The sequence below is a fragment of the Epinephelus fuscoguttatus genome, linkage group LG23 (genome assembly GCF_011397635.1).
Source record: "Epinephelus fuscoguttatus linkage group LG23, E.fuscoguttatus.final_Chr_v1".
NCBI classification, from domain to species: Eukaryota; Metazoa; Chordata; class Actinopteri; order Perciformes; family Serranidae; genus Epinephelus; species Epinephelus fuscoguttatus.
The window spans coordinates 35,369,766-35,396,341 of NC_064774.1; the positions used below are offsets into that span (position 1 = coordinate 35,369,766).

The 26,576-nt window shown below is 42.1% G+C and overlaps 1 protein-coding gene across 1 annotated transcript in view; it reads left to right on the plus strand.

The window, feature by feature from the left end:
- Positions 1–26,576, plus strand: part of afap1 (actin filament associated protein 1) — a 263,294-nt gene that overhangs the window by 228,897 nt on the left and 7,821 nt on the right. Inside the window, exons 16-19 of the mRNA XM_049568925.1 lie at positions 12,306–12,435; positions 25,244–25,408; positions 25,507–25,697; positions 25,844–26,017. Coding sequence (XP_049424882.1) covers positions 12,306–12,435; positions 25,244–25,408; positions 25,507–25,697; positions 25,844–26,017 — 660 coding nt within the window. The remainder of the gene's footprint in view (positions 1–12,305; positions 12,436–25,243; positions 25,409–25,506; positions 25,698–25,843; positions 26,018–26,576) is intronic.

A 26,576-nucleotide genomic window follows, 5' to 3' on the forward strand; every position in this document is an offset into this window, starting at 1 on the left:
ACAGCTGGTCTGCGACTACTTTCTCAAGGATCTTTGACATAAAGGGAAGATTAGATATTGGTCTATAGTTGGCTAACACCTCTGGATCCAGGGTGGGCTTTTTTAGTCGAGGTTTAATTACAGCTGTCTTAAAAGACTGTGGTACATAGCCTGTTAATAAGGATATATTGATCATATCTAATATATGAGTGTTAACTAAAGGAAAGACCTCCTTAAGTAGCCTAGTTGGGATGGGGTCTAAGAGACACGTTGATGATTTAGATGAAGAAATCAGTGCGGTCAATTTTTGAAGAGAAATTGGGGAGAAGTAATCTAAATATATATTAGGTTTTACAGTTGAGTTTGAGGTTAGATAGGTACTATCTGAGGGCAGGAGGTCATGAATTTTGCCTCTAATAGTTAGAATTTTGTCATTAAAAAAGCTCATAAAATCATTACTGCTAAGGGCTAAAGGAATACAAGGCTCAATCGAGCTCTGACTCTCAGTCAGCCTGCCTACAGTGCTGAAAAGAAACCTGGGGTTGTTCTTATTGTCTTCTATTAATGCTGAGTAATAGTTTGCTCTGGCATTGCGGAGGCCCCTCTTATAAGTTTTGAGACTGTCTGTCCAGATTAAACGAGATTCTTCCAGTTTGGTTAATCGCCAATTCCTTTCAAATTTTCGCGATATTTGTTTTAACTTACGGGTTTGACAGTTATACCAAGGAGCGAACCTTTGCTTTTTTAACTTCTTTTTAAGAGGAGCTACAGAGTCAAGTGTTGACCTACTCATAGATATACATATATACCAAGCAAGATAAAGCCGCTTAACACTTAGCAGTAACCCATCCAGCTGTTTTTCCCAATTTCAGCTGAACTCTGCTTTGATCCCTGCTCTCTGTGCTAACTGCTCTTCACTTTTCAGTACAGCATTAAAGGTACTACATGTAGCATTTTTTCATTTCATGTTGTATAAGTAGATAGGATCGTGAGCATAGTTAAGATGTGGTATTTTTATCACAGATGTTTTTGATATTGTTTGATTTAAGGTTGCATCATATCTTATCAATAATGGCAGTTTGAATCTTTAAGTCTGGGTAGAGCAAAAATACATATGCATAATAGGATTGCTACACCACAGAAAAAATTGTTTTAACCAGCCAGCCATTTTTAAAAGTTGACATGTATACTAAATTAGGTTTCAAAATTGTGAAAAAATGAGCAGTATACTCTCATCTGAGATGATGGGGGCGTGTCAGCTGAAGGAGCCGCTGTGAAGTGAAAGACAGACTCTCATTAGCAGCTAACCCAGTAGCACATTCAGTCTATGGTAGCACAGCACACACCCTCGAACCAAAGCAACTGCACAGCGACAGCCAATGTTCAGAGACTAACAGCAGCTAACACTAGGAAAAAGCACACACCCACAACAGTAAGCAGTAACTGCCAGTAATAACCGATTCAGGACTAAAAGGTTTGAGAGTGATGGTTGTTTAGCTTGTGTTGATTGTTGTGTTTAACATGCATGTCTATTCATGAATACATTCAGTGCAATAAATACGTTTATTAATGTCTTTATTAGACTGAAAGAGATAAGAGTTCTTGTGGAACATAGCAACCGTGGTTGGATAAAAACCTTGAGAGAAAGAGAGGTGCCAACTCACACAACAAAGGCAACATACTCTGTCATCCTCTACTTAGACTAGTCACATCAGGATCTGATTCAGCTCATCTGTCATCACATCATATGTATGCTTCTTAGTGATTATTCAGAGCCACATGTTGGTACATATACGAAAACAGAAAGAGTTTGTACAAGCTGGTGGAAAGTGAACGAAACAGGTAGAGTCAGTCACAGAAAAAAAACAGTCAAACAGCAGCCTGAATGTAGCTTGGTAATCACCTGCTTGACACACATGGAGTTAGGTAGCAAGAAGTTCTGATAAAGGTATTGATCATCTGGATTTAGCTGACTAGTGACTTTACAGCAAGTAGGAGTACATCAGCTGTTTGAAGAGCACAGAGTCACAGATCTGCCTCTTTCCTTCTTCTTCAAAGCATCCAGTAATTTCCACAAGGTTTCACTCACACTGGATACAGAGGCTGATTGCGTAAATCTCACCTGATCTAAAATGGCACATCTGGCACCATGACTGAAGGTGCTAGATGTGTCTGTGCAGTTGCTTTGGTATTGCTTTGGTATTGCAACAACGCTTGCTCTGGGAAAGTAGTGTAACTAACTTTATACTGCTATCATCTCTCCCTTTCTGTTCTCTTTTGATGTTTTATGTATTATGTCTCTTCCCTCCTCTCTTGTCACCTCTCTTGTCCTCCTCTCTCCTCCTCTCTCTGCTTGCTTGCATGCTTGTATGGTCTAACCCAAGGACCCGGAGGTGCAGTATTCCAGTACCATCACAGTGGAGTGCCAGCTGAAACAGGAGCTGCACTATGAGAATGCTGACTTGTGTGAGCACTTGCCCTCACCCAAGCTGGACACCCGCTATCCTCCTAAGCCTTCCTTTGCTTGTACTTCCCTTTCCACCACCTCTGCCAGTCACTACAATACCCCTGTTTCTAAAATCTCCTCTAAGTTCCTCAATGCTGATAATAAAACTAAAGCCACTGTTCAGGTGACTAACACTCTGCTCCTTAACCAACTGGTTGCCTATTCTGCACTTGGATATTCACACCTATAATTAACCAGTCTATAATTCATTAATTTCTGTGTGCTCACTTTCCATGTTCCATCAGTCAGTACGGTTACATGCACAGTTGAGTGGAGCTACGGTTATAGCTCATCTAGGCCATTTAATTGGACTACTGTCCTTGTCCCAGTATACAAGCACGGTAGGGGAATCATTAATTGACCGAAGTATGTCCGACTCTGCTATGACAGGTGTGTTGAAAATCTATGCCTCACCAAGGGGACCATTGGTTGTGAAATGGCAACAGTACTAAGCGTCAAACGGTGGCACCATTTGTCGTGTCACACGGGGACACCATTTGTTGTGACTATGCCTCACCAAGGGCCTGGCCTCGTATTAGATCTCCAATTAAATGATCAAATTGACTATCGGAAATACTTAATAATTATTAATAACAATGACTAATTATTAATAATAATTATTAATTATGTTAAATAATGTGACTTAATTTTCATCAGGGGATGAACACCAAGACTCTTAACCTGCGGGGAGGGGGAAACTGAGGAATTATCAATGTCAAGTGTAAAACTGTTAATTTTTGCAAAGGTGGATTTGGTGCCAATGAGAAGTAACTCAGTTCTATCACTGTTCAATTTGAGGAAGTTGCAGGAGAACCAGGATTTGCAGGCAGTCAGAGAGGGAAGAGGGCGGGAGGGTGGAGGTAGGTTTGGTAGACAGATAGAGCTGGGTGTCATCCCCATAGCAATGGAAATGGATGTTGAATTTATGGAAGATGTAACTGAGGAACACAGACAGCGATATTCAATATGCTCCGTCTAGTCTCTCATCCACAGCCACTAACGTTGTGTTTTACACAAGGACAGCACGCTAGTTTGGCTGATAGCGAATTGTTTAAGCTCAAATGACAGCTGTCTGTATGTAGACTAACTTAGTTTGACACTTATCTTAAAATGCTTTTAAACTTAGCTGCTAGCTGAGACAACCAGCCCCAACTCTCTACACCAGCATGTAACCACCCAGGCCAAATACAGGGCACACGTCAAATCATCTACGTCATCAGCCTGATTTGAATAAATTTTCCGAAACTTCGAGGTGTGGTGGAAACGCAAACCACACAGATTACCAGGAATTATTTTACCCAGGTAAATAAGTTCCTGGAAATAAACGTTCCTGGAAATGTTGGTGGAAAAGGGGCTATAGACAAGAATAACAGAAGAAGAATTACACACAGACGTTTTCAGGCTTAACTTTGGAGGAGTGGGGCTGAAAAAATCAAGAATGTTTCTATTTGATGGAATGACGTAACTATAAAAAAAAAGTCTGTGTTTGGTTTGAATATTTCACTCAGTTTTAACCAACCTGGTCTCACTCCGAAGTCGTTGAAAACCAGTGCTTGGTCAGTGACTTCCGGTGTCAGACACCACAGAAAAAAGCCATCCTTTCACGTCGGCATGAACAGGGGGAAACATGGTGGGGCAACAACAAACGTTAAGGCGGCAGAAGTCCGAGTAGGGCGGGCAGGAGTGGTGGTGGATGGGTCCAACAACCACCTCGGGAGGCCAGTGTCTGCTTTGCATGAATGTAAAGCTAAACCCTGTTCTTTTTTCTTAAACCCAACCACGTGCTTTTGTTGCCTAAACCCAACTGTGTGTGTTGGCAAAACGTAACCATGTGCTTTTGTTGTTGAAAGAAAAATTGTCAGTTGGTGGTGTTGTACTGACTAGTGTGTTTATTTTGAAAGAGACTGTATGCAAACCGTACATTTGCTGTGAAAACAGAAGTGTATTTTGAAAATAGACAATGCATCTAACAGGCTGAAGTTTGTAATGGTTTTGGGTCTGTGTAGCTCTTGGAGTGAGACAGCAGGCAGAAACTCACATCCGCACGAGTGCGGGATTTCACAAATGCTCGTTGTTTACTTTTACATCAACTTAAAAACACTCCAACCTTACCAAGCCCGGTTGTACGGCTACTATATTTTCATACATGAACAGAATAGTCACCACACTTACTTATAACCATCACCGTTGTGTTGAGAGATAAAAGAAAAAGCAGGAGCACATAAGTATACGTCCGACCAGCGTTGGGTGCGCTCTCAACAGGCTCAAATCGTAACAGGTGCTGCTTGATGACGTTGCTGCTAGGCGACACAGTATACACCATGTTAAAGGCACATTTCATAGTTCGACTGTTACAAGTTGACACGGCATCCTGGGATGTCAACAACCAATACACTCAGGGTACCTTGCACATCATATGTAGATGTGGAAAATCCATGACCAAATGTTGATATGTGACGAGGTCGGAGTGACAATGTGTTGTTTTAACATCATAAAGCCTAACTTTGAAGAAAAACTGAAAGGAGCTGTTATACACTATATTTACAGGATGAGACACTGTCAGACATTTTTATACCTCTGGACTGAATAGCCGTAGCCTGAGGCATTGTGTTTTCACGTTGTCTGTCTGTCTGTCCGTCTGTCCATCCCATTCTTGTGAACACAAAATCTAAAGTACACCTTGGGGGATTTTCTTTTAATTTGGCACAAACGTTCTCTTGGATTCAACAAACTGAATTGAATGAAAGGCTGTATCCATTGTTATAGGAAAAATGTGGAAAAATAGGAAAACTAAGATCTTTGTTTCTTCCTATTTGTGTGTGTAGTAAATGTACAGAATGAGTATACAATATACATAGAGCGTGTCTGTTTGGATTGTTGGTGTGTGGTTGCCCCACACTGAGAAAGAATTTCCTCCCTCTCTTTTCAAATTAGCATCAGCTGTGTGTGTAATTTGTATTTTCTAGCCCTACATTTCTATATGCATACACAGACACACACACACACACCACATATTATTGTGTGGAGCTCCGCCTCCTCCCTGCCACCTCTTTGTTGTGTGCGCTGTGTGTAGCATATCCAAAGAGTGTTAACATCCCCTCTATGACCCCAAAGTACCGCTCCACTGTAAGAAGTGGATTTTCATCCAACAAGGTGTACAACAGACACAGACAACAGAGTGAAGTGATTTTATTGAAATATCACTATTTTAAGCTCAGAATTGGTTATGTTCCCTGATGGAAGCATTCATCGTACATGGTGTGGTCAAGGACTGTCTGAAATTTGGAAATCCAACCATAATTTTGGTTTTTACAGTTTCTGGTTAGATAAATGGTGTAGCCGTTGCAATTTAAAAAAAAAAAAAAAAAAAAAAAGGCATTCAGAGGGCATTTTAAATCAATACAAAATACAACCTTTTAAAGTTGTATGTTCCTCACCTAAGCCAAAATAAAACAACACAAGTCCCTCCCCAGTGCTTAAAAAATTAAACCACATGTTGCACAGCCCCTCCAAAAAAACAATTTTTATGAATAGTAGACTAAAATATCAGCCCTACATTCATCAGGTGGTCACAAACACAATTCCAAAAGAATGCTAATGTTACTCTGTCTCTGCATGATGTGTAAATAGGCAGTTACTTGCTAATTGATGATTAAAAAATCAATTACTGCCACTTAAGGAATCCATCCCACATTTTTAAGAGAAGGAAGAACTGAAAATATAATTTACTGCTAAATTAACTTTTATTATACATTATAATAGCTTGATGTAACCTTATGCCAGACCAGGGGCGATTCTAGGATCAGAGGTTTAGGGGTGCTGAGCACCCAGAGAGCTGCCCGGCCAGGCAAGATAAATTTCACTGTTTTGTACATTTTAACGCAATTTCATTCCCACATTTGTGAAAGAAAAGCACAACACTTTTTTGGGAAAGTCTGTGACTAAACCATCAAATCTGATAAAGGTTATTTAAATGCTGAGCCACAGCAAAAGAGGAATGGATTGGAATCATAACAGAAACATATCATAACCCTAATTTCTGGGGGAAGACAACTCATTTTGATACAGCAGCTCCTCAACATACACATAAACAGTATGTACATATGTTTCTGGAGTAAACCAGCCCCCTACAGTGAGTACCAAAAATATCAAAAATACTAATAAAGTCCTTTCTCTGCTCCTCTCTCTTTGTACTGTCAACCAAAAGGCAAATAACCAAACAATGCGTTTTATATCTAGTAAGAGATAAACTGATACATTGATCCAACTTACAACATCATTCTAGACAGATAGACCATTTGATCTTACACTCTTACCTGAACCTGGCTCTTTTTTTTTTTTTTTTCTCGAAAAAAACAATCTTATATCCATGATGAGGCTGTCTGTCTGTGCACACACACACACACACACACACAATAGGAGTTATAATGTTAATGGGCATCCAGTCAGTTAGCTAGTCAGTAGCACCTTGGCCTCAATATTAACACATGCACATGACACAACAGCTAGAAAAAACGTCAGCTAACTCCTACCTACCAACATAAACAGTGACCTACAATTAAATGCAGCAAAAATGAGGACTGCTAATGATAATAATGTGTTGGGTAGAGTGGTAGAAGTTAGGAAATAAGAGTGTTTCCCAGATGAGTTCTTAATGCCCTTCTTAGGATCACTCTTAAGATCGCTCTTTAAGAAGCTCTTAACAGGAGCTGTCCACTACCACGATGCTGAAACTAAATCAATCGATGTCAGGCAAATCGATCACCCACCACTTAATCAGCGCATAAGTAACACACAGCGCTGCTACCTAATGCACTGATTCCCTGCTGCTCATGTGTATGTGTGATCTAATAAATCTAATGAAAAACTAAGATGATAAATATTTGTTAATGACCTATTTTCATGACGAAAACAAGATAAGAGTAAGAATCATGAGGAAATGTATGATATTTAAACAAAATATTAAAGACAGGCAAAAGGACAAGGAGTCATCACCTGGTGTTTTAACATATCCTGTCTCTCTTTAATTGTCTTAAAATTATTTTTTAAAATTAATTAACTCAAACATTGAGCTTGTTTTGCCCCCCTGCCATACCGCGACTTTCTCTCGCGAGAGTACATGCAAGATTTTGACTGGTCCGGATGCTCATTGTAATAATGATAATGAGGCGCACGCTGATTGGCTGCAGGAAGGACAGGGCCGGAATGGGGGCTGGCCCAATACATCCACGAGTTGGCCAACTCCAAAATAACAACAATCCCTTCGTCATTGCGCACACACCAAATGAACAGCTTGATCTGGCAACTGTTTATGGAATTCGCTCTTTTATGTTTGAACCAGAGTCGGAATCTGCCGGAGAACCTGGGTCTCCGCAGGGGTCCCCCTGTCATGGTCTCTGTTTACAAACATCCATACCACAGTACAACGCACCCCGGAGATATAAAACGAAAGACATGGGGGTCATTTCTAAATCACATGAGGTCGACAGGTTATACTAGTCCCTTGTGAATAACGTTAGCATCTAGTGTTAGCCCAATTAGCAGTTAGCTGCTGTCTACCATCATTTCAGGGTCAAGTACACAGTAAAACATACCGTTAACTGTTACACAAAGCGGCAAGACTTACAGATTGCACTGCTGGTGAGTCTCAAATTGCCTCTTTCTCCAAACGCAGGGTTGAGGCCAGATTCGCCTGGTAGTGTCCCAAATTTGAAAAACTGTCAGGCGAAAAATGTTTTCCACAGATGTGAAGGGGCGGAAGGAAGAGGCACGGGAACATTGTTATTGAAGATAAAATGTATCCACTGTTCCTTTGTTGCTTGGTCCACCGATGCTGGGATGCTGAAAATACTTTTGTGTTCATTGTGCAATTAATGTGGGAGCGTCGTTTAGACATTTTACACACCTTGTCGGTAATGGCGGTAGGTGCAGGCTGATTCAGGTGGTGGGTGGGGCAGGGTGGGGGGTGGTGGTAGAGAGGTCGGGCTTAGGCAAATAGCCTCCTATTGTTACGTAACCGTAAGAGCACACCCAAAATCTCACTTTTTTGAGCGTGCACCCTTGTGGTCTGAGCAAAGAGGCAAAACGAAAAAACGGAGCCACTTTCATCCTCCAGAATTTCAGGCAAGTTTCAACTGAGGTAGAGCCCTGCGCAGGACTGTTTTCTTCATACTGCTCCTGCCCGCTCCCGCTGAATTTCTGAACATTACCGCCCGCAACCGCAACGTGTGTGTTACACTCCCGCCCGCACCCGCAGTGTATATGTCCACTCCCTCCTACTCCCGCAAAACTCTGAGAACTTATGCCCGCACAATAATAGAGATGCATTGATTTTGTGTCTTCTCCCGTCCCGCAGGAGAAAACATGTCATTTTTATAGGCTATTGATAAAGAGATTCATGGGGTTGTTTGTTTCGTTTCCCTGGCCTGCATGTCTTTTGACACACTGGTCAGGAATAGCACTCCTATTTCGTTGTTTTCATTTAGTTTTTAATTAAATAAAGGCTGTTTCATATGCTATTCTCCTCCTCTGTATTTTATTTATTTTTCTACCTTTATATAATCACGCAGTGATTGAGGTTAAGGTCTCTTTTCTAAGAGAGACCTGAATAAGAAACATTAATGAGATAAAGATAAAGCCTGTGCTCAATAACAGCAGCATCATCGCGCCTCTTTATGTAATTAACAAATGGCAACGAGAGTAGGCTGTGAGTGGCTCAAATAACACTAATAAATAATATAAAACAAATAAAGTTAACGAATGAATTTAACAAATGAATCACTTGGCCATAATATTGCTGTGGAGGAAGTGAATGTTGCTGACCGACTGCAGTCCTAATCCTGTGCGTCTCTCTTCCAAGATGTGCCCACAGACACTAAAGGCCCGCTCTGAAGGCGCACTGGATGTGGGGATACTGAAGATGAAACGCGCCAGCTTTGAGAGCGCTGGGAAGTAGAGGGCTCAGTGCGCCTTCAGACCTTGTTTGAGCTTCTTTTCCACAACACACGACATCTATTGCACGTCTGTCCGTCCTGGAAGAGGGATCCCTCCTCAGTTGCTCTTACTGAGGTTTCTACCGTTTTTTTTCCCCGTTAAAGGGGTTTTTTTGGGGAGTTTTTCCTTATCCGCTGTGAGGGTCTTAAGGACAGAGGGATGTCGTATGCTGTAAAGCCCTGTGAGGCAAATTGTGATTTGTGATATTGGGCTTTATAAATAAAATTGATTGATTGATTGATTGAACATTTGTTAACTCCATCCATTGTATGCTACTTCATCAACTGCGGATGTGTGGAGACACTGAGTTGATGAGGCATTGTATCTCAGCACTGGGCAGCCGGTACTTCATTTGGACAGCCTTGTCTGACAGCACGTCAAGTGGGCTGAAGTGATGATGCACAAATGCATTTACATATACACGGCGATGCTATTGGTTTGCGGCGAGAATATGCTGTAAAGCAGCTATGGTATCTCACACGTGTGATGTGGCAACGCCTTAATATAGAGTAGCAGGTGGAGCGTCCCTTGATGAGGTTCCAGCTGAGTTCAGTTACACCTGTCAGTTGCCTGATATCTGTGAAATGTTGCAGGTTTAGAGGGTGGATGTGTTTCTGTTGTGCCCTGATGTATTTTTTGGGTGCGGTAAACTATCTCATATGTGCATGTAGATGTGGGATATGTGCGGACAAATTATGATAAATGATAGTCATGATGATTCATTTTATTTGTGTGCCTGATGTGCAAAGCACATAGCCTACAGGAACACACTTGTTATTACTTATACTTATTTTTCTTATTATTATTTTTCTTCTGCCAGATTTCGGTGCGTAACGTGTGCCACAGCTTTGAGCGCACATAGGGAGCTTTGAGCGCACATAGGGTCTTCATAAAACATATAGATTCAAGATGGTGTCTATTGTCATATGCACAGTAAGGACACGCGTTTCCCTGCAGAATGAAATTCGTTCTTTTCTGTCACCAATTAATGCTAAACAATACAAATCTTAGTATAGTATATAGTTAGTATATAGTATAAAATAGATCAAAATATATACGGTATGCACTGTTTTAATATCCTTGCTCAGTGTAATATTAATTTGCCTGCCGCGGCTGGATCTGTGAGCATTTGGTCGCTAAGAAGACTGTTAAGAGTGGGTCAGCTCGATCTTACAACCCCTTCTTAGTGAAAGATCTTCTTCAGCTAAGTGCGAATCTGGGAAACGCGTTTGTCTTTCACGGGAGGCTTATGAGTGTTATTAAGAAGCTTAGCGCTAAGATCTTCTTAACTGGATCTGGGAAACACGGCCAGTGAGTGTCGTACGCAATAATCCATGGTTTCATCTCGAGTAGTGTGTCATAGTAGACAACAACAAATGCCACGTCTGGGACGCCTCATGACGTTCACACAGAAAGTCTAGCATGTTTGATTTTCTTTATGTTGTTTACAACTGCTCCCATCACAGCCGCCACTTTGACCAAAAGAAAGACAGTGCGATCTGCTGCCGTTGGCAACTGTATGTCATCTGTATGTTATTTAATATTCCCCCTGTATTTTTATAGTTTTACCCTTTATCCGCTCCCGTTTGCCTTGATAAAGTTAATGCATAGCACCATCATTTCAAACTCAATACTTCCTGTATCTGTAAATTAAAAGCCCCTATCACTTCAGTTGAGAGAATCCCTTCATTTTCTTTTACGCTTTTATTGTGAATCATTTGCAGGAACTTGTGGAGGATTCTGTGACTTGCATGCTTTCATGCGGTACTTCAAGTGTAGCTCCTGCCATCTGGTGGTACTTTTTACATTACTACAATAACTTTTTGGCTGGCACATGAACCGACACAGGGACTGAATAATAGTAACAATAATGAAAATAGGACAAGAGTAACCCAGGGATGATTGGTATGGACCATCTTGTCGTCTGACTGAGGATGGCTGTGTAGCCGAAACGTTTCTGTTCAGTTTTTTGTTGTTGTTGTTGTTGTTTCTTTTGTGTCACGGCACAATTTTATGACTCCACAATCACATAATCTGACATAGTGACTGTCAGAACAGACAAAAATGTTTTGTAGTGTGAACCAGGCATTACTCACCACAACTGCAGAGGGTACCAGCGTCACTTGAAACAGACTACATTAGAAACAGGCCTTTATTTCTCATTCCCTCTATATTTTTCTATTTTTTTTAATCCACTCCCATCTGCCCTGTTAAATTTAATGCAATGCACCATCATTTTTAACTCAACACTTCCTAAATCCATTTAAAATTAAAAGTCCCTTATCATTTAACTTTCAAGAATCCCTTCATTTTCTTAAAAAAAAAAAAAAATCATTCTCATGGCTCCTGCCATCTCGTGGTTTTTTCATAACTACAATAACATTTTGGCTGGGACATGAACAGCCACAATGACTGAAATAATGATGTAATAATAATAAAAAATAGGACAAGATAATCCAGTGACATCACACACGTAGTGTGACGGGGGATGATTGGTCGTGGAACCTATGTGTAGTCATCATGTCAGTCAGCCAAGTCACAGCAAGATTTTATGACTTCACAATTGCCTAATCTGACATAGTGACTGTCTGAACAGGCAAAAATGGAAAAATGACGGTTAGTCTGAACCCAGCTTTTTAAAATATATCCTCAACGTTTGAGGTTTATTGGCCAAGTCTCTGTACATATATATATACATATATATATATATGTATGTATGTATCTATGTATGTATGTATGTATGTATGTATGTGTGTGTATTATTTTTTTTTAAATATATAGGTGAACTCTCTTGAAGTCTCCCTCTTCCTTGTTCTTCTCCAATCAGCTGAAAGGAAAGAAGGGAACAGGAGCCAGTGGGGTGGCATCAAAGCAAAAGACAGAGCCAAAGAACCAGCCCAAAAAGAACGGAGTCAATGGGACCAATGGAACCACCTCTATGAGACGCAACAGCTCCAGTAAGTAGCAGCAAAAAGTATGTTATGAGTTTACATTATTTTCATTATATCAGCAGAACTTATCATGCCAGCACAGTAAAAAAAGTAGGACAGGAAGTCAACTTTTCTGTAATTTCTGATAAAATCAAATTTGAAATATCATTAACATTGTACCTTCTGAGAGTAGTCCACATTTCCCAGTCAGTTCTCTTGTGTAAGTGAGTATCAGACAGTGTGTCTGGCTCCCCAGTCCCAGCCTCACCACAGCTGATTGCTTTCTAGTAAAAAACTCTGCTCCACAGCAGTTTGGAAAAATGTAGGATTACAAATTAGTCGGTTTAAGTAGGGGGGAGTAAATAACTTGAAAACTTAAAACCTATGTTACCCTTGAGACAGTCCATTTGACGCACGTGGGCCAGACCTGAACCTCCTGCCAACGTTGAGGTAACGCTCAAACAGACGCAATAGCAGAAGCCCAGATTTGGAGAGGGCGAGATGTGGTCGTGTTAATCCTTGTGGTTCAGAATAGTATTTTCTTGTGTAATGTGTGAACGAGATGGGCTGTAACCACTTGTATAGCTTGTCCTCCTCCAAATGTGGGGATGGAAATACCAAATATATGTCATGTTGGATTTAGAGTATGCCACACAATACCCATATTTCCAGTGCCAGATTAGTGTATTGAATTTGAAAATGTCAGTGGTGGTTTGATTGAGTGATTTCTCATGAGAAAAGTTCACATGCATGCACATCCACACAGATGTTGGATGATTCCCCTCTGTGTATTTTCCAGTAAGGGAAGGCACAGTCCTGGTGTAATGAATAACTGCTCAAGGCTGTGGCTGTGAGTTCAATGGGTTTCTGGGCACCTCGAGTCTTAACAGTGCCCTCATAATAAAGGCAATTTTCCCACGTGTTGATTTTGTCCTGGAAAATCTCTTATTTTCAGATAGGCAATGCACCATTACACAGACGGTCTTTGGGGTCTTAAAAGGAAACTTTGCAAATTTTCAACTAGCTTTGTATCATAATAATGTGGGTAGGAAATGAACTGTGGTAAACTTTCTTCCATCTTACCAGCACCCAGATCTCCTGCTCATCTCAAATTTTCTAAGGCTCTTTGGTTGTTGCTTGAACGAGCAATTATACAAATATTTTGTATGCCCACCACCACGGACACAAAGACTAAAGAAGTGCATTGAGAGAGAGAGACCCGTCCCTCTCTCACTCTCAAACTCAGACCAAAATCTGATCAAACAGTAAAACTAAGCAGTTTTGATTAAATATAAACCAAGAGTTCGTCTGTTCTCTATATCTCTATTTCTTGCCTAAAATGTTTTCAGAAACATATTGTAGTGCACTCTTTAGCTGTAATACGGGAATTTGTGAACAGGAAGTGGGTGCCATGCCATACTGTTTTCCATATTGTAAAAAGAGGATGTCAAGGATGCTTCTTTGGTAGGACAGATCTTTCCAAGTAGGGTCCTACAGGTACTAGGCAAGACTCCTTTCTAGCATTTGGTGAACATACATTGGAACAGACTAGCGAGTGCCCGGATGCATGGGCATAGCGGACGTGGGGTACGCGTGGGACATGTCCCCCGCACTTCCCGTATCTTAGCCCTCTGTCCCTCGCATTTCCCGTATCTGTGCCCTCTGTCCCCCACACTTTTCGTTTTTAACATGTGGTAACATGTTTTTCCGAGCCGTCTTTAAACGCACCATGAGTAGGCAGCGCCAGGCAGCATACACATGCTGTTGTCTTGTCATCTGAATCAATTGCACAGACGTGTGCTGCTGGGCGGTGCTGCTGTGTGTTAACCATGTTCAGCAAACCAGCCAGCAGGAAGCAACAAAAACTTTGCGCAGTTTCTTCCAAACCGTGTAAGTTGAGTAATGCTGATGCATATAGATAATGTTTGCTAAATGATGACTAATTGATAGATGCCAATATATCAAGTTAAGCTAGTTACCAAGAATACTATAGTTATTGTTACCTATGTGAAATCGCTTGCTAGCTAGTTTCATGCTAGGAATAAACCCACTCCTTCTTAATTTCTGCGCAGAACTTGTGCTCACTATTGCTTTGCACATATTTTTTTAATATTTATTGCCACATTGCCATAATAGAAAGAGCAGGGTGGGACCGTACCTATCTTCCCCGGGTCCTATGTTCCCAGGGTCCTATGTTCCCCCATAATATAAGATAATATTAAATACAGAGGGGTCTCTCTGTGGAATAAAAACTCAAATTTAGCACCTAGCACTCCGTCCCTCCCTATATTCAAAACTAGATTAAAAAACAAACTCATTGCTGAGGTGTAAACAACTGCTGACCCGGACTATCACTCAACTATTGTTTTGTTGTGTACCTCAGTAGATAGACACCTTATTCTTCTACTTTCAACTTAACTTTGTCCCATTTATTTATGTTGTGTTTTTTGTGTGTTTTCAGCAACTTGTTCATTTTATATATGCTGTGTTCTTTACTTAGTACTTACTTTAATTGTCCACTTTATTCATGTTGTGTTTCTTTTTTTTAAATTATGTTTTATATTCTAATAACCTAATTGCATAATACAGGTGAGGCCACTAGATAAGCCCGATTGGGTTTTGGACCTCTCCAGCACACATTTGTTTGTTTTCTTTTGAAACCACTGTATAATCGTACTACAAGATGTGCAAATAAACAAATAAACAAATAGGGACCATGTTCCCTGGTTGCAGGACATAGGGGGTAACATAGGACCCGGGGAATATAGGACCCAGGGAACATAGGACCTGGGGAACATAGGGATGACCCCGAGCAGGGTAGCAAGGATGATCATGCAGGGTCTTCACAGGTGAGGAGAGATTATAACTGGCTGAGAAAAAATATCTATAGCATAAAAGTGACTTTGAGCTTAATTTCCACAGCTATGTCACTACTATGCTTTGCACATTTATTATCTATATTATTGCAATAGATAGAAGAGGGACAGGGAGAAACCAGGCAGGTATTTGGCACTCAATTATCTGGCTACTTACCCTGTAGATGCTCGAGGGTCATTCTGTGTCAACTCAACCAGAGTTTGGCAGCTAAAACTTAAGATTTTGATAGTATATAATGTTAAAGAACTGAAGTCGGTCCCCTGGTGCTGTACTGTGGCTGTTGGTTATGTGGTTCTTTAGCTGCTAAGGAAAGGTGCAATTGAATGTGAGAGGATGAGAAATCACTCAATAGACCTCTGAACAATTTGTCCTCCTCAATTCTGAAATGATGGCTACGTCCCTGTCCAGATGTGCATCATTGAAGATACCCTGCCCTCAATTCTTGCAAATTGTACACAAAGAATTGTGGGTACTTAATGCCCACTGAGGATACACACATGCATCCTTCAAAATTTTCTGAAGGAAGGACTTGGTCAATAGTAGAATTTGATGACGTAGCCTCCTTGAAATTCAGCTGTTTAAGGATCCTTCCTTGACATTGACAACCACCATGGAAAAACAGAGATCAAACGGTAAAGCTAAGCAGTTTTGATCAAATAAACTAAGCACAAAAAGTAAGGAAATCTGTGTTTGGTAGATTATTTCTTTGTTGCTTCTTGACCATAAATACTGTTGGAAAGCCTGTTTATTTCCCTTTTAAATGGTGCCACATTTGTAAGGAACATGCATTTGTGGCATGAGCAGCAAAGCTGAGTATGTGGGTTGCGCCCATGAAAGATTTGCCAAATCTTCTCTGCCAATGCCAAACAGCTTTTTTTTTTTGCTGTTGCTATTGACTCTTGTTTTGAGCTTCTGGTATCCCCAGGTGCTGACAATCAGGTCAGCACCTGTAAGCATGGGCCCTGCTACAGTGGTCAGTTGGTGTCTGCTCCACAAATCGGCATGTCAATAGGGCAACTTCAAGCTGGTGTTCTGCAAAACCAAGTTGCAGCATTATTTGGACTGAGGCCTTGTACCATTTGCAAACTGAAGGCCAAGTTCCATATAATGGGGGATGTCAGAGACAGGCCGCGAAGTGAGCGTCCACAAAAAAGGTGGCACCCCAAGAAGACCATTTCCTCATCCTGTCAACACTTTGGAACCGTAGACAGTCCTCTACAGATTTGCAGTCAAGGTTTGCAGGATGATATGGCCAATGACTCTCTGCCCAGACAATCCAGAACAGACTGCACTCAGCCATGACTGCCCTTCACCGTCAGCCCCATTTGCGCTGGTGTCGGCAACACGTGCACTGGAACCTGAACATGTGGAGGAACGTTATGTTTAGTAATGAGTCCAGATTGATATTGATATCCTGTGGAATTTATTTAGGTTTAACTTTTAACAATGAAGTTATAAATATCCACAATTAAAAGGACCTAAAATTTTGCCAAATTGCATAGTTACAATTTAGCTGAAAGACTATCTGAATGTCTTATAAATTACACTTTGCTAAAAAAAAAAAAAAAGAAAGTAAAAAAAAAAAACAGAAGAGATTCAAAGTTTAAGAATAATTCCAGTTTATTTTTCATAATGATGGAAGGTATTCCTATTGCTAATAACATTTTATTCACCATGTTGTGAGAAGTGGGGCAGTAGCATCACTACAAGAAACTCGATGGAATAAGTAACAAGAAAGGCAAATATTATTGGATGATATTGGAGTTTTTGTTGATATGTGCCAATGCTGATATATAGCAACTTATTTGGCTGATAACCAATGTCGATATCTATCGGGGATAGCCTTTTTTCCCCACCTAATTTTAGTCATTATCAACTATCTGTTGAGAACGTGACACCAAAGACTGGGACTCAAATGCACACTCTGGAGATGGTAGTAAAGTTTAACAAAAATCTTTACTTGAAAAAACAGACAAAACAAAAGCACTCTCAATGGAGGAGAAAAAGTACAAAATAAAAGCCCTCACAAGGAGGATAAAACTACTAACAAAAAATGATCTCTTGGAGGATCAAACAATTGTACTAATGCTTGCAAACAAAACAAAGACTTGAAACAAAAACCTGGAAACGCATGGATGGCTTGGATGCTAGACAGTACTTTTCTGATCAACATAACAAGACGAACTGACACAAGACAAAGAGAGACAAGGACTATTTATACATGAGGTAAGGGGAACACAGATGAGACCAATCAGGGAGCGGGGAGACAATCGCAGTGGCGGGAAAATCACACATCACAGTCAGGGTCTGAAACGAGAGGGAAAAGGTGAGTACAAAATAAAACAGGAAGTGTAAGACGAGACTAGACATGAGCGACTTTAACTTAACATAAAAGTGCTCATGACAATGAAAGACTTAACATGAAATTAAACTAAGGCATGGTTTTCCCCCTAGGGACGGCTCCTGACGGCCCAGGTATGTGAGGATTGAGTCTGTAAAAGTCATCTATTAAGGTCTGATCCACCACGAAACCGGATGGGATCCATGACCTTTCCTCAGGGCCGTAACCCTCCCAGTCAACGAGGAATTGCTTCCCTCGTCCTCTCTTACAAACTGCCTAAAGCTTTTTGACGGTGTACACAGAACAGCGGAGGTTGATAACCATACGCACACTGGAATGGTGTGAGACCTGTAGCTGACATGGGGAGCGTGTTGTGGGCGTATTCCACCTATGTGAGGTGCTTGCTCCAAGAGGCCTGGTTTTGGGAGATCAAGCAGTGCAATGCAGGCAGGTCTCCAGCTCCTGGTTAAGCCTCTCTGTCTGACCGTTCGACTGAGGGTGCTAACCAGAAGAGAGACTGACGGTAGCACCAAGGAGATGGCAGAACTCCTTCCAAAACCTGGAAATGAACTGAGATCCACGATCTGACACTATGTCTCTTGGAAATCCATGAAGCCTGAAAACATGGTGCAGCATGACCTCTGCCGTTACCTTGGCAGAGGGTAACTTGGGCAGTGCAATAAAGTGTGCCATTTTAGAAAACCTGTCCACCACCGTCAGCACGGTGGTGTTACTTTTTGAACAGGGGAGACCAGTGACGAAGTCCATCGAGATATCCGACCAGGGGCGGCGTGGAACAGGCAGAGGTTGCAGCAGACCCATCTGCACTCTGGATAAGGTTTTGTTCCGTGCACAGACTGGGCAGGCTGCCATGTACTCTTTGACCTCCTTCTCCACGGCTGGCCACCAGAACCTTTGTTTGATGAAAAACACTATTCTTTTCACCCTTGGATGACAGGTGAGCTTTGACATGTAAGTCCAGTGAATTACCTGGGAATGGAGGGACACAGGGACAAACAACCGGTTTTGTGGGCAACCACTATGTGCCGGGCTCACACCATTAGCACGCTTCACCTCTGTTTCTATTTGCCATGTAACCTCTCCTACCAGTGAGAGGAAAGCACATGGGTGTAGTTTGTTGTCCTTGGCCGATTTCTGGGAAAGAATGGCTCCAATGCCATCATTCGAGGTGTCCACCTCCACCACAAACTGTCGATGCGGGTCAGGAACAATAAGTATGGGAGCCAAGGTGAACATTTCTTTCAGCCGCTAGAATGTTTGATCTGCCTGAGGATTCCACACAAACTGAACATTCACAGAGGTGAGAGCATGCAAAGGGGACACGATGGCACTGAAGTTTCTTATAAACCTTCAGTAAAAGTTGACAAAACCTAAAAACTGCTGAACCTTTTTGCGGTTAGTAGGAGTGGGCCAATTGGCAACAGCACTGACCTTGCTTGGGTCCATCCAGACCTGGTTGGCAGAGATGATGAATCCTAGGAACGAGACAGTGTCCGCGTGAAATTCGCATTTTTCTGCCTTCACAAACAGTTGGTTCTCCAGAAGCCTCTGGAGAACTTGCCGGACATGCTGGACATGAGTCTTTTAATCGAGGGAGAAAATCAGGATGTCGTCCAAGTAGACAAACACAAATTGGTTGAGATATTCTCTGAGAACATCGTTAACCAGTGCTTGGAATACAGCAGGAGCATTGGTTAAACCAAAAGGTATGACAAGATATTCATAATGTCCATTAGGTGTGTTAAAACCTGTCTTCCATTCATCCCCCTCCCTGATTCTGACCAGATGATATGCATTGCGGAGATCTAGCTTGGTGAATATTTTGGCATGTTGTAAAAGTTGAAAAGCAGAGGAGGTGAGTGGGAGGGGGTACCTGTTTTTGACGGTGATGTCATTCAATGGAGCATAATCGATGCAGGGCCTGAGAGATCCATCTTTTTTCCCCACGAAGAAGAATCCGGCTCCAGCCAGGGAGGAGGAAGGTTGGATCAATCCTGCCTTCAATGAGAAGTAAATGTATTTAGTCACGGCCTCCCTCTCGGGACCCGAGAGAGAGTAAAGTCTGCCCTTTGGAATGGGAGCCCCAGGCAACAAGTCTATGGCACAGTCATATGGCCGATGCAGGGGAAGTGATGTGGCACTGGTCCTATAAAAGACCTCTTTGATGTCAAGATAAGATGGAGGTACCTTGGATAAGTCAGGAAAGTCAGTGTCATACTCAGGTTCGGTTGATTCAGTCTCAGTCTTGACATGATTGATGGTTAGCTCATTAACAGTCTCATTGTCAAGGTTTACCTTTCCAGGTTCAGTTGTCCAACATGACCTGTGACAGTCCTCTCCCCACCCCTTGATCCTCCCAGATCTCCAGTCAATGTGGGGATTGTGTCTGGTCAACCAAGGGAACCCTAATATGAGCGGATGCAGTGCTGAGTTGAATAAGTGAAAACTTATGAGTTCTGTGTGTTTATTGTCAAAGGTGAGTGTGATGGGTTCTGTGACATGTGTGACCTTGAATAGTATTTTACCATCTAAAGCACTGGCGGTAACTAGGGATGCACTGAAATGAAAATTTGTGGCCGAAGCCGAAGCCAAATATTATTAAACGCTTGGCCGAATACCGAGTACCGAATACCGAATATCATTGTTTAGTTTTTCATTAGTTTTTGCAGATGCACCCCCTCCAGATTAGTGTTGTCACGGTACCAAAATTGGGACCCACTGTGCGATACCAATGAAAATACCATGGTTCTGAGTAGTATCACGATACCACAGCGAAAATGAGGCAGATGTGCCTTTTGTCATTTATGAAAAGATAAATCACTTTTCTATAATACATCAATGATATTTCAATGGAATAAATTACTTATTGACTTATTCATACTTCAAAAGCAGCATCAATAAGTGATTAACATAGGGGGGATCAAAATAAAATAAATAAATAAAATAAAAATCAACCAGCCACCCTCCTCCCCTGACAGTGCCTTCATAAGTAATGAACAGTCCCTAAAGTGCAGTGAGGTTTGTACTTCCAGAAAGAGAGAAATGTGAAAGGCTCGTTTCTCCTCTGACACATACCTGTGTTCGGCTGGCTCAGCTGTTCAGGTACTTCTGGTCAGTCATGACACCAAGAAGAGGATATTATTGGAACCGACTTCTCCGTCGCCCGGTAAGCCGATGGCCACCGTATTTGACAGGAATACATTAACGTTACTGTCTGTGTCTGTGACCCCTGCTCAACCCACAATCGGTGGAATTCACCTTTCGTTTCTGCTGCTGGTTGAAATATGTAGGCTGCTCGCACAGCGTGCTGAATGATTTAAGCCTATTGTGCTCGCTTAAAACTAATTTTAGTCGCAAATGCCAGTGCCGTGACGGACGGATCACCACACTACCAACATTTTATTCTGCCCGTCACGGCATGCCGTTTGATTGCATTATCAAAACGCCGCTATTATTCAGCCTTGCTTTTAACTTATTCCACTGAATACCAAATGTGTGGGTTTTTTTGCAATATTCGGCCGAATATATTCAGTTACCGAACATTCGGTGCATCCCTAGCGGTAACGGGTTGCGGCAAGGTTTCAGTCTGAGGGCCCTATTCAGAAGGTCTAAAGCAGACGGCGGAGGGCGCATAATCCATGTCGCAAGTGTCATTGCTATTTAGATGCAGGCGCAGTTGTCATTTTCACGCCCTGCGCCCTCGTCGTCTAACTAGCAAATGAACTTGCGCTTCTCTGGGTGTGTTGGTCTAAAAATGAGGAGTGGTCAGGCGCAGTCATGGCGCGTTGCTAGTTAGATGGCGTAAAAAGCAAATGCGCCAGTGACCAACAAAAACCTGGTCTAAAGTCAACGGCGCAGTATTTCGCTGTTAAACAAGTTGGTAATATGGGTCTCTAGGCGGGTGCACTCTGCTCAGACACACACGGAGCAGCCACACATATGCAAAAGATAACAAATAAAAATATGATTACAATGTGAAAGGTTATTATTGTGCACATTAAAATATTTATCAGAAACACGTCTTAATGGTCAGTCATTAATCAGAATGATCTAATCGCAGTAATAATGATCATCATAATCCGAGAGGTCAGGATGCTGGAGAGGGAGCTGGGCTCTCTAACCTCCCGGGTTAAAATAAAATTGAATAACTTACAATTTGTTGACAGCGTTTCTCTCTCGCAGTCTCACTCTGTTTCTTTCTTTTGACTTTTCTAAGATGACAGATGTTGAATATATACTCCCTATCTGATGCTGTGGCTGTTTGTGGTTGGCTGAGAGGGATGTGAATTTATTCGATTGCGGCTGTGTTAATCAAATCAGGTTGGGTTTCCATTACGCGTGCCAAACGGTGCCAATCCCCTTTGATCTGTCAGATGTGATAGGACAGTTGATATAGAGATACATTTATTGTCTCCTCAGCTGTAAAACGCTCATCTTTCCAGTTGGTAGGTCCGCCATCTCTCCGCCGTGCGCTCCAATCGCGCCTCTTTTAAAGGGAACACTCTGATTGGCTTATTGAATGATATGCCCAAAACACACCCATGACTAATTCACAGAGTAAGTCCAACCCTTTAAGACTCTCCGCCATGGCACACAGTCTGAAAACGCACTGTCTAACTAGCAAGTGACTGGGACATGCCCATGCGCCGCACGCCTGGCGCTTTGCGTTTTAGACCATCTAAATAGGACCCTTAATGTTAAGTCTCTTAACCATACCCCAGTTTATAAGGTTTTCATCAGCTCCTGAAACCACTAACATTCTGGCCATGAACCTTTACCTGGACTTGAGTCAGAGCATGAGAAGGGAATTTGAGGGTGGAGAGTCGGCTCGCTAGCCACAGTAGAAACAGCAGCCCTCACGTAGCCAGCGCTGCCACACCTTGGAGTGATTTTGGCCCTGCCCAACTGCATGGGCTCCTCTGGAGCTTTAGGAGGCGCTGGTCTCTCCGGTGACGATTGAGCTTGGGATGTAGATCTCCAGAGGGTCCTGGCATGGTGTGAACGATGATGTGAAAGATGAACAGAAGTGTGTCGTCTAGTCTGGAGTCTAGATCAGTGGGAAGCTCTGGAGGTGCTAACTGGTCTTTAATAGAGTCTGTGAGACCGTTCATGAAAGCGTCAATTAGTGCAGGGGTATTCCACCCACTGTCTGCTGCGAATGTCCTGAACTCAATAGCATAGTCTATTACCTGCCGATCACATTGCTTAATTTGCATGAGCACTCTGGAAGCCTCCCTTGCTGGGGAGGAGTGATCAAAAATTCGGCTCATAGTCTCTGTGAACCTGGTGAGTAATTGGCACAGAACTGAGTCTCTGGACCATTCTGCCGTGGCCCATGCCACTGTTCTGCCCGTCAGATGGGACATAATAAAGGCTATATTTGCCTGATCCAACACAAAGGCAGCCAGGTTGTGTTTAAAATGCAAATCGCACAGTACTAAAAATAGCCGACAATCTCCGGAATCTCCAGAGAACTTCTCTTGGGCAGCCAGGCGAAGTCCAGGAGACAGAGGCCTGGCTTGATCCAAAGCAGCAGTCGCGTCAACAGCAGGTGGAGATGGCATGGTAGGAGGTGTAGCAGAGGAATCACCTTTGAGGTGGTTAATGAGAAGATTTAATTGACTTGCCAGGTGGTTCACTTGGTTGGTAACAGAGAATTGGAAATTCCCTTGTTGGTCGGTGAGACCCCTCAGTCCTTGGTTAATGGCAGAGAGCTGTTCCTCATGTTCATGCAGTTGGGTGCCCTGGGCACGTAAGGCTTTCCTCACAGTTTCAGAGTCTGCTGAGTCCATTATGTCAGTTCGTTCTGTCGAGAACGTGACACCAAAGACTGGGACTCAAATGCACACTCTGGAGACGGTAGTGAAGTTTAACAAAAATCTTTACTTGAAAAAACACACAAAAGCACTCTCAGTGGAGGAGAAAAAGTACAAAATAAAAGCTCTCACAAGGACGATAAAACTACTAACAAAAAACGCTCTCTTGGAGGATCAAACAGTTGTACCAAGGCTCGCAAACAAAACAAAGACTTGAAACAAAAACCTGGTAACATGCATGGATGGCTTGGCCGCTAGACAGTACTCTCCTGATCAACATAACAGAACACACGAACTGACACAAGACAAAGGGAGACAAGGACTATTTATACATAAGGTAGGGGGAACACAGGAGTGGGGAGACAATCACAGTGGCAGGAAAATCACACAAAGGGAGGAAGTCAGGGTCTGAAATGAGAGGGAAAAGGTGAGTACAAAATAAAACTGGAAGTGCAAGACGAGACTAGACATGAGTGACTTTAACTTAATGTAAAAGTGCTCATGACAACGAAAGACTAAACATGAAACTAAACTAAGGCATGATATGATCAACATAAACATTAACTTAACAGATTTTACGTGACTTGATAGTATCCTCTGTAGTAGAATTAACATCGTTATACATGCGTACTCTTATCATGATGGCCAACCAGCAGATGGTGACATGAAATAGAATGCTTGTCAATGTATTTTTATTATGAAACTTTTACACTCCTGAAGGACTGACATAGACAGCTGAGGGCAGCACTTTCAGTCGCTAATTTCTCTAGTTGTACTGTATAAAGTAGTAGCCATGTTTCTTCTTTCACCTCTATTCAGCATGAACGAAAAAGTCCCATTCCTCTGATTGATTCAGTATTTGTACGTGGGTCTATGATCCAGCAAAAGCATCTAGAAATACCAGATAAGAAAGAGGACACAGCTCATTGCTATTCAAGTAAAAAAGAATACAAATATTGGAATGACTGTAATCAGTCATCATATCCTACTGAAATGTGTCTGCTGGAACATTTTTATGCCTCCACGCTGGTGTCCATCTGTTCATACGTTTGTCCCATTCTTGTGAACATGATATTTCAAGAACGCCTTGAGAGAATTTCTTAAAATTTGACACAAACATTCCCTTGGGATCAACAGTAAACTGATCAGATTTTGGTGGTCATAGGTCAAAGTTAATGGTCACTGTGACCTTGTCTGTCTCATTCTTGTGAACACCATATCTCAAGACCACCTTGAGGGAATTTCTACAAATTTTGCACAAACATTCACTTGGACTCAGCGATAACTCAAGAATTTTTATGCTAATTATTACAAAACGTCACACACACGTACACACACGACTAATAGGGTAAAATAATGAAGTGATGAATATAATCAAAAGGTCAAAGGTCAACATCACTGTGACATCATAATATTCTGCAAAAGTACTTTTATGGTCATTATTCAATATCATATCTCAGGAACAGCAGCGGAGACATTTCATCAGATAATAAATTAGTGACACTAATCTTAAAACTGTACTGATTGTATAGATCTTCTGTGCTGTTGGGGGAAGGATGTGTGTGAAGCAATCTTGTTTTCCACAGACATGAATGTAAACTGTAAGAGAAACTTGACTCATACATGGAGGCATACAACTGTGGGCAGTAATTTTAGTTTCTGAAATAAAATACCACATAAGACAACATCAACAAGCTCACAGTGGGTCATGTGACAGTCGACTTGCAGGATTTCAGCCTGTTGGATCCAGCTTCTTCACACCAAGTCTTTGTTCTTGCAGATGCAGACCAGTGTAAGTATGGGAAGAACCGCGTGGAGGCTGATGCCAAGAGACTGCAGGCCAAGGAGGAGGAGCTGATGAAGAAGAAGCAGGAGATAAGGAACCATCTAACCCAGCTGAAGAAAGAGAGGAGAGACCTGCGCACTGCAGTGGAAGCTGCTGTTGGTAGGAGTAACAAAAGCTCATTACAGAAACTTTGTCTTACATCTCCAAGTTTATTTAAGGGGCATTCACAGAGCAGTTCCCATCTCCTCCTCCAATAGGCAAACGTTCGCACGCCTCACTGTCGGAGCGACTGAAGAAAGTGGAGCAGGACTGCAAGCAGAGGGAGGAGGAGCGGGTAAATTTGGAACTGGAGCTAACTGAAGTGAAGGAGAGTCTGAAGAAAGCCCTGAGTGGTGGGGTCACCCTGGGCCTCACCATCGAACCAAAAGCTAGCTCCTCTGGAATCCAGGTTAGGAACACCTGCTACCCTGTACTGTCTTGTGTTTCATTTGTGGTGCTTTAATACTTCAACGCTAGTTCAGAAATCACATGTTGCTAGCTTGAAGCTATCTGCCATTAGCTGTCTAATTCTTTTCCCTGTCTGTATGTGTGTAGTCACCGGCGATGCTGCGACGGAACCTTGAATCTTCTCCCTTCTCCAGCTGTGACACCAGTGACACAGAGTCCTGCTCCGGACCACTGCCGGTCAACAGTGCCTCACTGCTCCGCCGGCAGCAGGGCAGCCAGAAGGTCTCACCAGTCCGGGGACACGTCCTCAGGAAGGCAAAGGTCAGAGCTCACAATGCAGACAGGGAATACAGCAATGAAGAATAGTTTGCTAATATCAGGCTGGCTTTGGTACATCCATATGAGCTGTGGGTACAATACACCAGCACATCGGCAGTCAGTGCGTTTACATGCACAGTTAAGTGGAGGTACAGTTATAGCTCAGCTAGGCCATTTATTAGACTACTGTCCTTGTCCCAGTATAAAAGCACGGGAGGGGAAACAATTTATTTACAGTCCTTCCAAAAAAATGCGGAGTTTTTTTGTGATTGTTGCGGGCAAAAATCCTTGATTATGCGGCACGTTTTCTTAAAAAATGTGATGGAATATGCAGGATATTTATGCAATTTCATGCGATGAAATTGCGGGAACTTGCAAAAATTGCAGGAACTTGCAAAAACTGTGGTTTGATGAAATAGAGGAAAAAAGTGATTCCCCCAACACCCTGTTCTCACTAGGCTACTACCTCAATGTAGTCATTTCTAATTACTTCCTAGGATAAGCAAGCATACTACATGACAGAAAGTGCAGGGAATATTTAAGTTCTCATCTTGTTTTATTT